Raw genomic sequence first — 15,993 nt, 5'->3', positions numbered from 1 at the left:
GCAGAGAAATAAACATGAATTATTCTTGGTGCTCAGAACTGTAACACACTTTAAACATTCACAAACAGCTGTAGCTGCCCTCAAGTGGCAACTGCCCCTCGAACAGGGTGTCAGCAGTGACAGCTGCCTTTACAAATCAGTGGCAGTTTCCATTGCCACCGGAAGTGCCTGTACGAGCTGCCGCTACCACGATTTTAGCTTGATGTCTCTCGGAGGAAATGTTCCCGAGAGCTAATCCAGCAGGAAGTAGCCCACTCCGCAACTTCTGGTTGTCCCGTTCTGTTTTTGCGTCCGGCTGTGAAAGTATCTCAAAGTGCAAATGTTCCGCCTCTGCAGAAGGATGATAACATTCAACAACATATTTAAATAAAGGAATATATGTAACCAACATTTATGAAAAAATTTGTATATTATAGTGTAAACTCTTCTTCTTTCTCAGAGACAGAGTCAGAATCTCTCAGTCTTTTAACGAGTGCTCGTCCAACATGTCCCTGAGAAACAATGTCTGATTTCAATCTTTGCTCTGTTTTTTAATGGTTCCTGCTCAAGTCTACATTGATTATTAGAAGAGTGAATATGACAAAATATATCAAGACATGGGCAGAGATCAGGTCCATGGGAGATCATGTAGTGGCCATGCAGTCTTCTGAAGGCCGGCCAACTACTTATATTTATGTAAATATGGAATAAACTGAAAAATATTTAAGTTACATTTTCTTTACTGTCCATTTTTTATTTCAACCTAACTCAGCAACTTGGTTTCAGCTTCTGATGATTCTCAAAAGCCTCCATCTCCATCTTGGAATCGTGCGGTTCTCCAACATCTGGCAGAAGATGGAAACTATTTAGCCGTTGTCATCTTGTTGCAGCATGCAGTCGTAATCGAGGCGTCTGCAAACTGCAATCAGGTATGATCAGAAGAAACTACTTGTGGTTTTTATGTCATTTTAAATTTTAAAGCTATTGATTTCATGGGAATGGCCCCAAACGTCAAACACACTTGTAACCATGTCAACAAACAAATCAATTTTTATCTCTGCCAAAATCTTTCCCTTGTTGTGCCTAAACCACAGATCCCTGACGGCTCCACCAGCTTAGCCCCAGGTGACAAAAGTCTGGTTTGCTGTTACATCAATGATAAAACCAAATCCCCCTCAAATTACACCTGGAAATAATTCATCGGGGGAGTAAAACGTTTCCTGTATCGACCTAATGCTGTTGATTGCTCTTTTTACCCCCCCCCCCCCCATGAGACAGTGGAGGAGATCATGACCAACATGATGGAGGAATTGGCCTCCAGGGGTAACAGGACTTGCAACTAACGTATGGTCTCTGACATTGTCGGTGTGTAAACACAGACACACACACACACACACACAGACACACACGCACACACACCCACACACTGCTTAAGGGTTATTCCATGAAAGGAAATTGGATCCTGATTGCAGATTGATGTCAGTGTGGGTTAACCGGAGGTCTGATTTCTTTATTGAGAAGAGGTGACACGAGAAGATGGATAGAAAAGATTAGCAGTGAAGCCGAGAAGGGAGATACCAGCATTTATATAAGGCCCCCTCCTCACGATGTCACATTTCAAGATTAGGCTGTTTCCTTTCTTCACTGTGGTGTTTTCTGACACATCACAATGACTCATCGGTGAGTCAGATACGTGTAGGCTATCACTCAAATGCTCGGTTTGCACAACAGAGAGTTTAATGAAAAGGCCAATTTTTCTGATTTCAAACTTGATTAAAACTAGATTTTTTTTTTGCTATGGCTCAAATGAAATAGATCGGAAGCAAGACCAAAAGGTGAGAGGGGAAAAGTTTTTTTAAATCAAACACCTGTACTTTGACAAATATGCTTTATCAAATGTAAACCCACCTCCAACCAGCCTTCCGGTTAAACATACAGAGGTGCTGAGTGGTGTCACCAATGTCAGAGTCCCCATGAATATTTCAGAGGCCGGCTGATGAGGAGCAGCTATAAAGAGGGGGATCTCCGTCCAGGAGACCCTCCAAACCCTCCACCTGCTGAAGACAAGGACCCATCCTCTTCCACCTCCTCTTCCTCCTCCTCTTCTTCATCCAGCCTGTGTTTCAGCACCATGGTCAGCGCAAGAGCTCTCCTCCTGGCGGTCACCTGCTGCTGCGCGTACCTGTGGCTCGCTCGTGCAGAGGTAGACTCTTCACTGGAGACGCGCTCGTTGGATTTCTCGCCGAAAAGACAACAGGAGAAAGACTTGGTGAGAGATGTCTGACATGTTTTCAGCTGGATTCATGAAATATTACATTGTTCAGAAAAGTGACACTCTTACAACTGATTCTATAGAACTGGTATTGAAGATCTTGTCTGAGAGATTCAGGTTTACAACTCAAGCAATGCATTTCCCCATAAGGGTCACGATTTAAAAGCAGGATTTCTTTCACAAAAATAATTTATCCCTGTGTAGATTGACGCGTTGCAAGAAGTGCTGGAGAAGCTGAGGAGCAAGGAGATACCCTATGAGAAAAAGCTTGGCTGGTTGCCTTCGGTGAGTAGAACACATTTTCAGTTCTGTGAATTTGTTGCATTAGCTTATTTGGATTAGTTTTTTCTTAGTCACAATAATTGTATTGAGAAATACAAATAATAATTTAGGAGAGGACAAACGATTTGTTCAGTCTCCAATTTGAAAACTTTGAAATCTTTGTTTCTTGGTAAAATACTTTGAGATCGAGTTATGCTTCTATGACTTTGGAGACAACTTAATTCTCGTCATTATCTAGACAATAACTCCATAACCAATATCTGCAATTTACTGAATCGATGTTGCTTTTGTCTCCCCAGTGTGACGCAGGGGAGCCATGCGCCGTGCGTAAAGGCGCGCGTATCGGCACCATGTGCAGCTGTCCTCGGGGGACTTCCTGCAACTTCTATGTTCTCAAATGTTTGTGAAAGAAGAACCCACGAAAACAAGAGATGGCGGGAAAGAGCCCGGGGATTTGAGGTCCAAACACGAAGGTGTAACCTCCTTGTTGTGAGATGTGGCTGCAACTGTTGTTATTCTTCTTGTGATGATAATAAAAAATGAAATGTAGTACTGCATGTCATTAATTGAGGACGTTTTCCTTTATAAACCTTGCCCAATATATTTTTTTTTTTTGAGTAGGTTCAATGTTCTGTGTTTTCTCAGAGTTTGTGATCATAGGCTGGGGAAGTTGTTTGTGTAGGATTAAGGAATCTTGTGAATGTGTCTGTTTGAATGAGGCAATTATCACAAATCCTTGTTTTGGTCATATTTTTAGGTCGTTGTTCTTTATGTTGATAAATTTGATCTCTGGAAAGATTTTTCACAATAAAGCCAATAAATAAACTCTTGGATTCAATGATGTGTCTGTGTACAAGGGGATTGCACGTTACAAATGTGTAGTATTATGAAGATGTAGTGATTTTTTTAAAATTATATTATTGCATGACCATTACTTGTTGGTCATTTGATTATAACGATCACTCTGCGCCACTTAAAAGGAAAACAATAAAACAATAAAAACGATATCGATCCCCCTTTTTCCGTGCGTCATCAATAATGCAGCCTCTTCCTTCACGTTCCCTAATGCGCGGCTGCATTCCAACACATCAGCTGTCATCTCCCTGTAATAATAAAAGACGCTTGCAGGTTTTTTCTTTTTCTTTTTTCCTATTCAATGACATCACATCCCAACGCAAGTTTCCAACATGGCGTCCAGCCGGGTGCTGGAGAGGGAGGTCCGGGAGGAGCCGAGGCGCGCAGCCTGCACCGCAAACATCGACTTCTGCCCGCACAAGTACTCCGTGCTCATCATCGTCGGACGCACCGCTCACCTCGGACACACACAGGCGCACATCAGCAGGGAGATTCAGCGAGGTACGTGCATTTCCGACCACCCTCTTGTAGCCACTGTGCTTGATGTTTAATGGAGGAAAACAAATCAGATGCAGACCTCTCATCGGCGGGGGTGTGACACTGACCCCGTTGCAGTGTTTATATGTGATTTTATCCACCCCACTGACCGAGGATGCGTCATCTGGAGATGCTCCACCATCAGTATCACCTCATCCTCCTCCTCCTCCTCCTCCTCCTCCTCCTCCTTGGTGCTGCTGCTCCCTGTGGACGCGTTATAATTAAAAGCAGGCTGCAGGAGCTTCTTTCGCATCACTTATCGTTTTATGGAGAAGCTTTGAGGGAAATGCAGTTGCAGGGCGGATGTTCAGTCAACACATATCCACTTGTGAAAGACGTGCCATTAAGAGAATGTGGGCACAGAGGCGGAAAGGCATGACGCTGTAATAATGCGTTATGATCTGTGAGTCCCGTAGATGTATTAGGATGTTTATTGATGCCATATTTGAGCTCATAATCTATGCGAAAATGCTTTGATAATAGAAAACTGAAGTGTAATGATTGGTGAGAGAGAAATAATTGTATTTATCATTCCCACTGGTCCCAGCACTAAACCATGCAAACCCCTCACCACCAGTATATCATCAACTTTTAATGAGCTCAGACCAACAGCCATGTTTTCATCTCTTTCAGTGTTTCTTTTGTGGATAATCTAATGCAGCTTTCATTCATGTTCGAATGCTGAGTTCTTCAGATAATCTGTAAAAATTAATAATCATTTGGACATCTTCACTATGTTGCTGTTTTTCAATGTCATGATTTTCTTTCTTATCGGGTCAGTTGTTTTTGCAAAGATGGCTGCTGTTGGCTGCAGGAAACATACATGAACCGTTTTTTTGAACCTGAATCTCTATCACACTACAAAACACAATGTAGGAATAGGACAAGAAAAATCAATATTGTGGATTTTAGCATATGAATCCCGTGTAGAAATGCCTAATGTCTCTCACGTCTGCAGGAATCCGATCCTGGGACATTGACTTAAAATCCTGTAACCTGAACCACCATCTCCAAGAGTTCCTGTCCCACCACACGGCGTCATTCAAGGGTGCAGGTAAGAAACTGCGCCTGATCCTTCCAACCATGAACTCTCCGAACTCACAGAAAGAACAGTCTCTGTGGTAACCAGCCTGCGGGTCAGAGGGGTCGACAGCGGAGGAAGGAAGGAAAGTGGAGGAGCAGTTGGATGATTGTTTAGCATGGGTGGGCCCTGCGGACAGAAAACAATAGTGTCCAAGCTGTGCCACCTCTCCCTCCCTCTCTCTCTCTCTCTCTCTCTCTTTCTCTCTCTCTCTCTCTCCCTCTCTCTCTCTTAGTATGCAGAGTCAAGGACGAGCAGGGAAAAAAACTGTGTGAAGGCCGACAGGCAGTCGTGTTACAGCTCAGCTGTGAAGTATTGGTGACAAACACAGACAGGAACAGACATATTTTTGTCTAGGAAGGACAGAACAGCAGCCGGGAAGCGTGTCTGTTATGTATCTGGTAAATAAAACAGAATTTTCTTCTGAGAAGGTGAAGTGCTAACATGTGATTTTGTCCGGGTTCTGTAACATTGACAGAGAAATAGATGAGATTTAGGACGGATGATATCAGAATCAGAATCAGAATTATTTTTATTGCCATGTATATTTGTACATACAGGAAATTGCCATGGTGTGGTTGGTGCACAACAATATAAAAACAACAATAGAACAACAATATATAGAGTAAGAGAGTTATGGGCACGTGCGCATATGCGTTCTATTCCCTGTAGTTTCATTTCTGGCTGAGAGTTAGATTTCGAATGTCTGTGCTGCCCACTGTCTGTGCTGGCTACTGTCTGTGCTGCCATTTTTTGTAACGGTGCCCTCCTGTCTAGCTGGATGTCGCTTCACATTCAGGGTACTAACATCAGACGTTTAAGTCTTCCTCAAACCGTGAGCCACAGTTTCTCAGGATCAAACTTGCAAAGCATAACAAATGTGAAGAATGTAATTCACTGCAATAGAAAGTGATGTATTTTGCTTCTCCCTTTTGTTTCTAACTTGAGTTAGAGAAACCTTTGTTCGTATTTAGGTCATTATTTTCCAGTTGGCTTTGTTCGCCTCTTTGCCTCGTTCGTTCGTCCACTTCCCCTCAGACTGGCTCCTCACTGCAGACTGAGTAAAGTTGGCATCTCCTCCGCAGACAGTCCCTCTGACTCAGCGGTTCCACTCCTCTTCCTTCTTCTTTGTGTTTTACCCAACTTCACTTTCTCAATGACCTCTTTGAGCTGGATTCCTGTGACTCCCTCAGCAGAGACTCTGTCCCTCGCCCGTCTGTCCCTCTCTCTCCATCTGTTGTTGTTTTTATCTGCCCCCTCAGGTCAGAAGTGTCTGCGCCACGGCACCAAAGCATTGGACACTCAGGTTCTGATCAGTCCGTCTCAGGAGCAGGTTCATTCAGAGGTGAGAGGACAAATCCCTCCAGAGCTGGGAGATAGTTTACCAGGTTTAAAAGCAAAATGACATAGCTGCGCAACTATTTAGATTTTAGACAATTATTCAGATTTTTCAAATTTTAAATGAATACAAATGAGTGAAATCATTGTATTTTTCCAATTTCGACACCTGAAACAAAGGAGGGAACTTAACCTTATTGTTGTTTTTAATAAACATTTTCTTCCACTTTATATTTTATCGTGATGTTATTATGATGACAGATAGTGTCAAGCAGCTATACTGGTATTGTCATATGATTTACTGTAATTGATAAGAGTCGCAACTAACAACTATATTAAACAACACATTCCCCTTCTCTCTCGTCTGCTCAGGTGATTGCTCTGCTGTCGAGGGAATCGGCTCAGAAGCTCTTGATCCTCTGCGGACAGACCGTGGAGGACAGTGGAGACCTGCTGTTTCACAGAGGACTGTTTTCACCAAGCCAGCTGAAACAAATACTGACAGAGCAGGTGACCCCCCCCCCCCCCCCCCCATTTGTACCTCTCTTCATCAAACTGTTGTATGTTATATAATGTTGCTTATATCATTGATCAACACAAATGTAGTTTTATTTTTACGCTATTTTCATCAACAAAATCAAAAGAACATATGCGGAGAAAATCCCGGCTTATCTCTACTGCTTGTACTTTGAGGAGGTAAGATAGTGAGAATTATTTCTGAAATCTTTGATTACTGCTCAAGGAGGGGATGTAGCTCAGTGGTAGAGCGCGTGCTTCGCATGTATGAGGTCCTGGGTTCAATCCCCAGCATCTCCACACTTTGATCTTTACCCAATTTTCCCCTGAGGATATATTAAGTATTTCGGATGATCTTCTTTCACCAATAGCCAAAAATTCACGTCGCATTTACCTCGATCTTAAAGAGAGATAATACAGGAAATGTAACCTAAGTAATAGATAGCTAAAATTATTTGAACAATTAAGTAGCTATACAACATTCAAATCTTTCAAATTGTTTTTAAAAGAATCAAAATACTAAAGATATCTTCTGACCAGGAGGCAAACATATCTTTTGTTTTGTTAGCATTTTCTTTCTTATGAAAACAATATCCCAATATGGGTCTTCAGATAATAAGATAACATAGTGTTTAATATTCACCTCGGCAATGTGGACTAAAAATTACAATTGGCTGTTGTCTCTGTGTGTTCAGTTTCTCGATGAAGAGAGCTCTGCCTCCTCCTCCTCTAAGCTCAGCCTGACCCTCAGCTGTCCGAACATCGGCGAGTGGAGGAATACTCTCTTGGGGAACCAGCCTCCGCAGCGTCCGTTCACTCTCCACATCAATCCCCCAGAGGTGCTGCCTGCCATGGAGGCCCTGGGGGACTTCACCTCACTCATCTCCGGCACCCTCTGCCCTCCGTCCACCTTTGACCTCCTGCCTCCTCCCATCACTGTTGGTTTCCTCAAGCTGTCCCGTCCCTGTTGCTACGTCTTTCCCGCCGGCCGAGGCGACTGCGCCTTCTTCGCCGTCAACGGCTTCACGGTGCTGTTGGACGGCGGCTCGGACACTCAGGCCTGCTTCTGGAAGCTGGTCCGCCACCTGGACCGTGTCGATGCCGTTTTGTTGACGCACATCGGGACAGAGAACCTGCCGGGAGTCAACGCCTTCCTGGAGAGGAAGGTGGCCGAGCTGGAGCTGGTTTCGGATGTCAAAGGTCAGATGGTTTGGTCGATCACGGTCCGGAAGGAAGAGGATGTAGTGAGGAGATCTTATCCTGTTTCATGTTAAACTTTCTAAATCTTTGTGTGTCTCTGTGCCTCCTCATGTTTTGTTATTTCAGCAGAGGACTCGTCCAAGAGGCTGATCTCCCCAGAGCTTGGAGTTGTGTTCTTTAACGCCCCCAGCAGGCTGCAGGTGGAGCAGCAGTCTTGTGAGTGAGAGGAACCCACTGCAGTACATTGTATAAGTAAATAAGACATGACATAACAGGGAATATGGGCTAAAAACCCTCTTGTTAATCAGATAAATGTATAACCACAATCATATACATTTGTATTAATACTTTTAATATTCATGAAATATGACTCTAATATTTTTTCTTTGACCTTTGAAATAGAAATCAACCTCGGATATGTTTTGCTTCTTCACCATGGAGATAATTACCAAAGTACATTTTGTAACCTGCAAAGTTTTGCAAGTACAATCAGGCCTCTTTTTCTGCAGTGCATTAATACATTTCATTGCACATTACTGCATGGGTTTGGGTTAACTCTTACCTGGAAAATTACATTCATTCGTCCTAATGTGCACTAATATATGAATTTATGTTATTTAATATAGTGTAGCAACAAAAATGGTTATTACTGTTTTTTAACTTGTAACAACCAGCTGCATCAAACTCTTCAACACTGTTTTATTCTGTAAGGGCCCCTGGTAGATTTCTAAATGTATAAAAACCCAAAGGTGCAAGTGACTACAGCTGACACTCTCCTCTTTTCAGGTGTGGACAATGTATTGAGGAGCACGCAGGAGGCGGCCCTAACCGTACAGTTATTAAAGAAGTTAGACATCAGACCACAACCAATGTTTCGACCGCAGGGAGTCCCCATCGAGCCCCTGACCCTGTTCCAGAAGATGGGAGTGGGACAACTGGACTTGTACCTCCTCAGTCCTGGTAAAAACAGCCAGGAGTACCAGACATTCATGCAGAACTGGCCTGACTCGGCATCCGCATCCAAATCTCAAGCTCTCCCTCTCCCGGCCCTGGCCTCGGTGTCCGCTCTGCTTGTGTGGCACCCAGCGTGCCCTCAAGAGAAGGTGGTGAGGATGCTGTTCCCCGGTGCTACGCCCCAGGCGAAGCTGCTCCAGGGGCTGGAGAAGCTGAAGGGCCTGGCCTTCCTCCGAAAACCAACTGTGACAACCGGGGACCTGGAGAGGCTGGGTGAAGACGGAAAGACCAAGAGGACGGACAGCCAGGATAGTGGCAAGTCCCCAGGGAAGGATACAACATCAAAACATGTAAAAGAGGTGTTGGTGAAGGAAAAGGGAAAAGGTTTAAATGGAGTTAGTGGAAGAGATGCTGATAAAACCAAAATCAAAGAGGCTGGTGTAAAGCAAAAAGCAGTAACATCAGAGAAGAATATGTCAAAGAGAGCAGGAGGGAGGGATGGGAAAAAAGAGGAGAAGACTGGCAATAAAGACGAGTATGGCATAACGAAGCATGATCCGGTGAAAAAAGAAAGTGTCCCCTCGAAACCAAAGAATGAAAATATAACTAAGCTCAAAAAGGATGCTAAAAATGACTCTAAAACAGGAGCGAAGAAAACGAGAAAACCACCAGGGAAGGAGGCAAACGACGGCAAGAAGACACATGCAAACACTGAACTGCCGAATAACAACTCAACAAAGCCCAATGCTGGGACTGCGTCTGACATCCCAGAGCCGGAGATCCCTCCCACTGAGCAGCAGAATCCAAAAGCGGAGTCAGAACCTGAAGAGAAACCCTACGGCTCCAAAACGTCAACCCCCGAGGACATGACCGCCGATTTTCTCAAGCTGCAGGAGGAGAGAGTGGATGAAGCGAAGCAGAGAAGCAGCGAGTCAGGAAATGAAAAGAGCCTGCGAGGTCTGAGCAAAGAGACGAGTAAGGAAGCTGAAGAAGAAGAAGAAGCAGGTGGCGCAGGGACAGTGGGAGGAGAGGGTGGTGATAGTGAAGAGAAAGCTGGTGCAGACTTGCAGAGAGGTTCTGGAAACGCTGCCAAACCTGCAAAAGTTGTGGGATTTCCATCCCCCTTGAACAAACCGCCAAATAACGAACACGAAGTCCAGTTAGACCTAACTCCCACTGAGTACACTCTCCTGGACGGCGCTTTGAAGCACAGCCCCCCCTCCCGATCCTCTCCGGAGAACCAGGCCCCTGTCAGCCTTGATGAAGAGACTGTGGAGTCGGCCTCCCCGGACTCCCGGCCCAACAGCGCAGGCCACACTCCGTACGGCCTCTCCCCGGACGACGTGTGGTGCAACAGTGCCCCTCTCAGCAGGTTACAGGCCCAGATGGGAAACTCAGAGTCCGGTGACGTCCACCTGCAGAGTGGATTGTCCAGACAAAGTGAGGGGCAGCCATCCCAGAACAAAAACCCTCCAGAGAGCCACGCAATCCCCAGGGAGAAGCATCTCAGTTTCCTGTCGTTGGGGACTTTGAAAGACGGACCTTCAGACCCCTCTGCCTCTGTGGCCACCACCACCACCACCACCACCACCACACACTCCATGCCAGCTGAGGTGAGCTCCCCTCAGTCCACAGAAGTAGATGAGTCCCTGTCCATGTCGTTTGAGCAGGGACCAGGCTATGTGAGCCATAGAGAGGGGGATGACAGCATTCATCACTCCCACTCCAACGGAGCCCATTTCGCCACGATGTCTTTACCAATGAAGAAGCCGCCCAGATCTCTAGGTCAAGGTTCAGAGACGGGGCGACCTCCGGCTCCCGGCACACTTCATTTTGAGTCTTCACCTCATGACGTGGATCTTTGTCTGGTTTCTCCTTGTGAGTTCAAGCATTTCAAACATCCTGACTCCAGCTCGGCCACCAGCGAACCGTCCAGAGGAGCCTTCTCGTGGCATCATCACGGCAGCAACAACAACAACCCAAAGGACACATCACCCAGCGAAACCATAGGACCAGAGGACTGCCCGTCCACCACGGCCGATGGAGCCCTGGACTCAGACTCAGACGAGTCGTGTAGTGAGCCGACGAACTCCCCACACGACCACTGCGCCAGGCAGGCTCTGCCCTGCGACCCTCCTCCTGCCGCGCTCAGGGACAGTCCGCCTCTGCCTCCGCAGCCTGACACCTCCATGCCTGTTCCCCAGTCTGACCCTGACGCCCACGGGAAGAGAGCGAAAGCCGGCGCCATGCGAGGGAAAAAGATGCCAGGGGTGAGTTTGTCTGATGAGCATTGAAGAGAAGGATGTCTGTTTAAGGATTGTGCATGAACTCATATATTTTTTTTTTTATTGACCAGTTTTATTGGGGCCCTGAACCCGTCACCAGTCTATACGGACATTGGTGTGGCATGTGGAGGAGTGCAATCTGAAACCACACCTTGTCTAGAGTTTTGCTGTTTTTTGTGTCACCAGGTTGTCGAGGGTCTCCACAGATCCGCCTCGGGGAAAAGCAGGACAGGAATCCAAAGTGGAGTCACCAAAGGGAGCGCCGCTTCCACTCGTACGCCTTCGTCCAGCCCCCGTGCAGCACCAGCTAAATCCTCCCCCAGTCCCGGTACAGGTGTTTCCTTTCCCCTCTCAAATAGTAGCTCTGCAGACTGAATCGTGTCCACTGACTCCTCTCACGTCGTTTTCTACCCCAGGCTCTAAGGCTCCCGCTGTCGGAGAAGCCAGCGTGTACGTGGACTTGGCGTACATCCCCTCCGGCGCCTCCTCGCCAACCGTCACCGTGGACTTCTTCAGGTGTGTCCGCTCCTCCTGCTACATCATCAGCGGCGACAGTCGGGAGAGGGAGGAGCTGATGAGGCAAACACTGGACGCTCTGCTGGATGGGAAGGCGTCCTGGTCTGACACCGTACAGGTAGACACACACTTAAACATCTGGATTCATTCCGACTGTTAAGTATCCATGGTTTACTGCATACACTGGAGTCATGGAAAAACTATATCATAGGATATCAACAAAGGACTGATTTTTTTCTGCGTGTCTCCAGGTGACGGTGATCCCGACCTTTGAGTCGGTGCCGATGCAGGAGTGGTACCAGCACACCCAGGACAGACAGAAAGAGCTAGGCATCACCGTGCTGGGATCCAACAGCACTGTTGCCATGCAGGACGAGACCTTCCCCGCCTGCAAGATCGAGTTCTGAGGCTCGCTGTGAGGCCCATAGGTGGAGGGTGAATATGAGCTAAAGGGAGTCAAAAGAGTTTTGTAGAAATGGAGATAAGGGAGATATAAAGGAAATTTAAGGCTCTTTACTGCATGAAAATAGGTAAAATCCTCCCCATCCCCTCTGTGGGCTTCTTCTGCATTAAGAGCCCTTTCTTCTCTTCGTCCATGGAGAACACACGTCCCTGTGGAGAGGACTGCATGATGTTATTGACCGATGACCCTGTGCCCAACAGGAGAGGAAACCACACTGACTGTAACACGAGCTGCAAACATGCAGCTCCACAAAAGCTGAGGATGTATTAGTCAGCTTTTAGCAAACACAAGGTTAGAGTCACTTTGGAATAGTTGTTTGAGTGACAGCAGCCTAAGATGTGTTTCTGGGCCCATTTCAGTTCTACCAGTTCACCTGTGAGCGTAGGGTTTTGATTGAAAGCATCTTAAAATCTGAAAGTGCAGTCAGTAAGTCCTGTTTTCAATTTGAAAGACCACGGCCCTGAATAACCACAGGAGAAGAAATTGTTAAAAACAAAAACAGCTAGAGATTTTGCCTAATGACAAGAGTGTGCAAACTTTGTGAAAATATTGCTTGCTTTCTATTTATTTTATTCACTCAAATTCACAGCGTCCAGGTGTTTGTTGTGAGCGAACAGGTGAATTGTGCCGTGTGTCGTACCTGCTTCAGAGGAATTGTGCCGCCGAGCAAACAAGATGTTGTGGTCTCCGCTGCCAGTGAGCGATCATCGCCCACTGAGCCTGAGATAAATGAACCTCAGTGGGCAAAGACAAATCTGTCAGCAGGGATTAGAATACCGGATTTAATTCAGCAGCATTACAAAAGTAATCTTATTAATTAATGGCACCGTAATTGTTATCCATTACATGTGCTGATAAAAATGCTTACAAGGAGTCAGACCACAAATGCTTCTGTAGAGTCATGTGTTGACTTTTTATCTTATATTCAGAAAACGTTAAAACTATTGACATGTAATGTATTTTAATCGTGAATGTGATGGACATGATCATAGTCGTCAATTAAGTAGGTTGTCGACTAATTTGCACAGTGTAAAATCAAGTGTGAGTCGATCAAGTCAATGTAAATGAGAGATTTCCAAAATGTTCTCTGTAAATGAAGAATAAATAAAACGAATGTTATATATAATATAATTGGAGGCAAGGTAATCCTGAAAAAGTATAAAGTATAAAACCTTCCCTATAAATTCTCCCAAATTTCCTGAGATACATTGTGGAATTTGGTGCCACGTTTCCTATTAATTACATCCTATTTACGTTAAATCTGTGAACAGGAAAGTATACAGGAGAGTTTTTTTTTTAATAATAAATAAATGATAAATCCCTTTTTTTCACTTAGGTTTAAATGATGGACTTCCTCAATGGAAATAAAAAGTAGTTTAAATGCTCTCACATCACTAGTTTCCCTGTAATTCAGACCATATTTCACAGATTTAGACTCAGTGTATGTTAAATACAATCACAAGTGAGTAACTGGAAATATCTGATGTAATGTATTACATTTTAACCACATGGATTTCCTTCTTCACTCCTCTCTGGACGTCACATGTTGAGATGTGTAAGATTCGCAGGTTAAAAGCTCTGTTGCTGATTTACCTTTAAAATGATGAAGTTGACACAGAGAGACACAGAGGTTCTTCAAAACCAAAGCACGAGAACAAAACGACACCACCGACCATTCTCCTCTTAGTGTGAACGCTGCACGAAAAAGCATCATTTTCAATACCTCTAAATTCTCCTAAAGATATTTTCTAATTATAAAAAAATGCACTTTTAATCACTCTCGTTTATCTGCGAGAAGAATGCAACTAGTTTCTATTAAGTGCAATCAATTTCCTATTTCACCACTTTCTCAAATAATGTGTATGGAATTACACTTTTCACACACGCTGTCCAACTCAGATTCATCACAACTCTCACGATCCCTGCAAACCTCAAACACACACACACACACACACACACACACCCTTCCCACATTCACCGACTGACCGGGATCGCAGGGTCGAACCAGATCTGTAACGCTAACCCCAGAGTAGACAAGTGAATTGTAACTGTATGTACATGTATGTGTCCCGCATGTGCAAAAGTTGTGTATGTATACATGTGTTGTTTCATTCATGATATTCATGAGGACAGAGAGCAAAGCACTGTGGGTAAGCAGAGGCAGAGGAGAGTGTTTTGGCAGAAAACTTGATGGGATGAAGATTGAGAAGCTGTCACTTTGTAATTGTCTCTTGGGTCGGGGGGGTAATGTATGAATAAAGAATGTTCATCACCATTTAAAAAGAAAAAAGTCTGTTGAAAGTCCCTTCAATGCAAATCCTGCGGCGATGCAGCCTCGTGGATGTTGAATAAAATGATGAATGTGCAGCAGCTCAATTATTATTGATTATCATTGCAATATTTTACTTTTGATGTTTCTGTACAGGTCTGCAGTGCGTATCCTTTGAGGGTCGTGTGTGTGGGGGGGGGGGGGGGGGGGAGCCAATCCCAGCTCACAGTGGGTGATGACCTTGGATGGTGCGACATGCTATCACACGGGGAGAACATGCAATCTCCACACAGAAAGCCCTCTGCTGGCCTTCGGGGGCTGAACACTTTACCACCATGCCGCCACCATTCACATCCACCTTTGATTTTTTATTTTGCCTTATTTGTCCAACAAACTAAAAACTGCAATTAATGGAAAGTAGTCAGTTTGCCAAAATAAACAACTGGGTACAGCTAAATTGGCATTGGGAGACGGGATATCTCCTCTGCAGGTCATCATCACTCCCCTTGAATTCAGGCAAGTTGCACTAAACTGCACACTATCACTGACATACCTAAATATACCTGATCCATGAATTATCCCCTGGGAAATGTGTGAGTGTGTAAATAAATAAATAACACCAAGTACGTGAACACAATTCTTGTATTCCCTCCTTTTTCCACATCTGAGCCACAAGTTCCTGACTTCATTCTTGGCCCATGTCTCGTCCCTCCACCACGATTGATGGCTTCCTACTGAGCAACAAATGGAGAGGGGCTGAACACACCAAAAACGATGGTGCTCACAGGACAACTAGAAAATAACAATCAGGACTGCAGAGCACGAGTCTTATTTAATGATGAGTGGAAAATCATGCCACAAATACTCTCCATGTCCTAGGCGGATGTGTTTCCTGGTCAACGAGATAAGAGAAGTTAAGAAGAGGATGCACCACAAGGTTTAAAAAATAAAAACAGCTCAAAAGAAGAAAGGCCAGGCGGCACCTCGGAGGAGCGTAGAGAACTAAAATGAGCCAAGTCCACAACCTCATCTATCGTGATGGGAATGGTTCTGTTACGGTTTAAGCACACTGGCTCTCACTGTTGATTTATCTGGTGACGGAGACAACAGGATGAATTTAGAAGTTTAACAGGAGCATTCTGTAAACCCACATTTACCAAAAAGCATAACAACTCAATGGATAACATCTCATCAATCTGCAGTGACGCCAACTCTAATCATCCCGTGAAGGGAACTCGCGAGGAGGAAGCAGAGAGGGCCTGAGAGAATCAATGGATTTGATACAAATTCTAAATATTTAGTTTGACTCCATGTGTAACTGAACCTCTTCTATTTTGAACATTGTGTTTTAAAAAGGTCTCAATCTCCCACTATCAGGAAATTCATCCAGGTAGGAGTTTACCTATCTACCTACCACCCTACCAACCTACCTTCCTACCTTCCTAC

The 15,993-nt window shown here is 44.9% G+C and overlaps 2 protein-coding genes and 1 non-coding gene across 3 annotated transcripts; all 3 read left to right on the top strand.

Moving 5' to 3' along the window:
• Positions 1 to 1,872: 1,872 nt before the first annotated feature.
• Positions 1,873 to 3,482, top strand: LOC133962195 (cocaine- and amphetamine-regulated transcript protein-like). The gene is made up of 3 exons (XM_062397686.1): positions 1,873 to 2,248; positions 2,456 to 2,536; positions 2,833 to 3,482. Exons 1-3 carry the CDS (start codon positions 1,976 to 1,978, stop codon positions 2,938 to 2,940), a joined length of 462 nt encoding a protein of 153 aa, XP_062253670.1. The 5' UTR covers positions 1,873 to 1,975; the 3' UTR covers positions 2,941 to 3,482.
• A 238-nt stretch (positions 3,483 to 3,720) lies between these two features.
• Positions 3,721 to 14,742, top strand: LOC133962035 (microtubule-associated protein 1S-like). The gene is made up of 10 exons (XM_062397471.1): positions 3,721 to 3,889; positions 4,884 to 4,979; positions 6,269 to 6,351; positions 6,717 to 6,854; positions 7,556 to 8,060; positions 8,187 to 8,276; positions 8,847 to 11,284; positions 11,486 to 11,627; positions 11,716 to 11,933; positions 12,067 to 14,742. Exons 1-10 carry the CDS (start codon positions 3,721 to 3,723, stop codon positions 12,220 to 12,222), a joined length of 4,035 nt encoding a protein of 1,344 aa, XP_062253455.1. The 3' UTR covers positions 12,223 to 14,742.
• Positions 7,089 to 7,160, top strand: trnaa-cgc (transfer RNA alanine (anticodon CGC)). Its single transcript has one exon. It is a non-coding gene; the product is annotated as a tRNA-Ala (tRNA).
• Positions 14,743 to 15,993: the final 1,251 nt, after the last annotated feature.

Source organism: Platichthys flesus, chromosome 10, assembly GCF_949316205.1.
Source record: "Platichthys flesus chromosome 10, fPlaFle2.1, whole genome shotgun sequence".
In the NCBI taxonomy this organism is placed as follows: domain Eukaryota; kingdom Metazoa; phylum Chordata; class Actinopteri; order Pleuronectiformes; family Pleuronectidae; genus Platichthys; species Platichthys flesus.
This window is presented reverse-complemented; position numbering and strand designations above follow the sequence as displayed.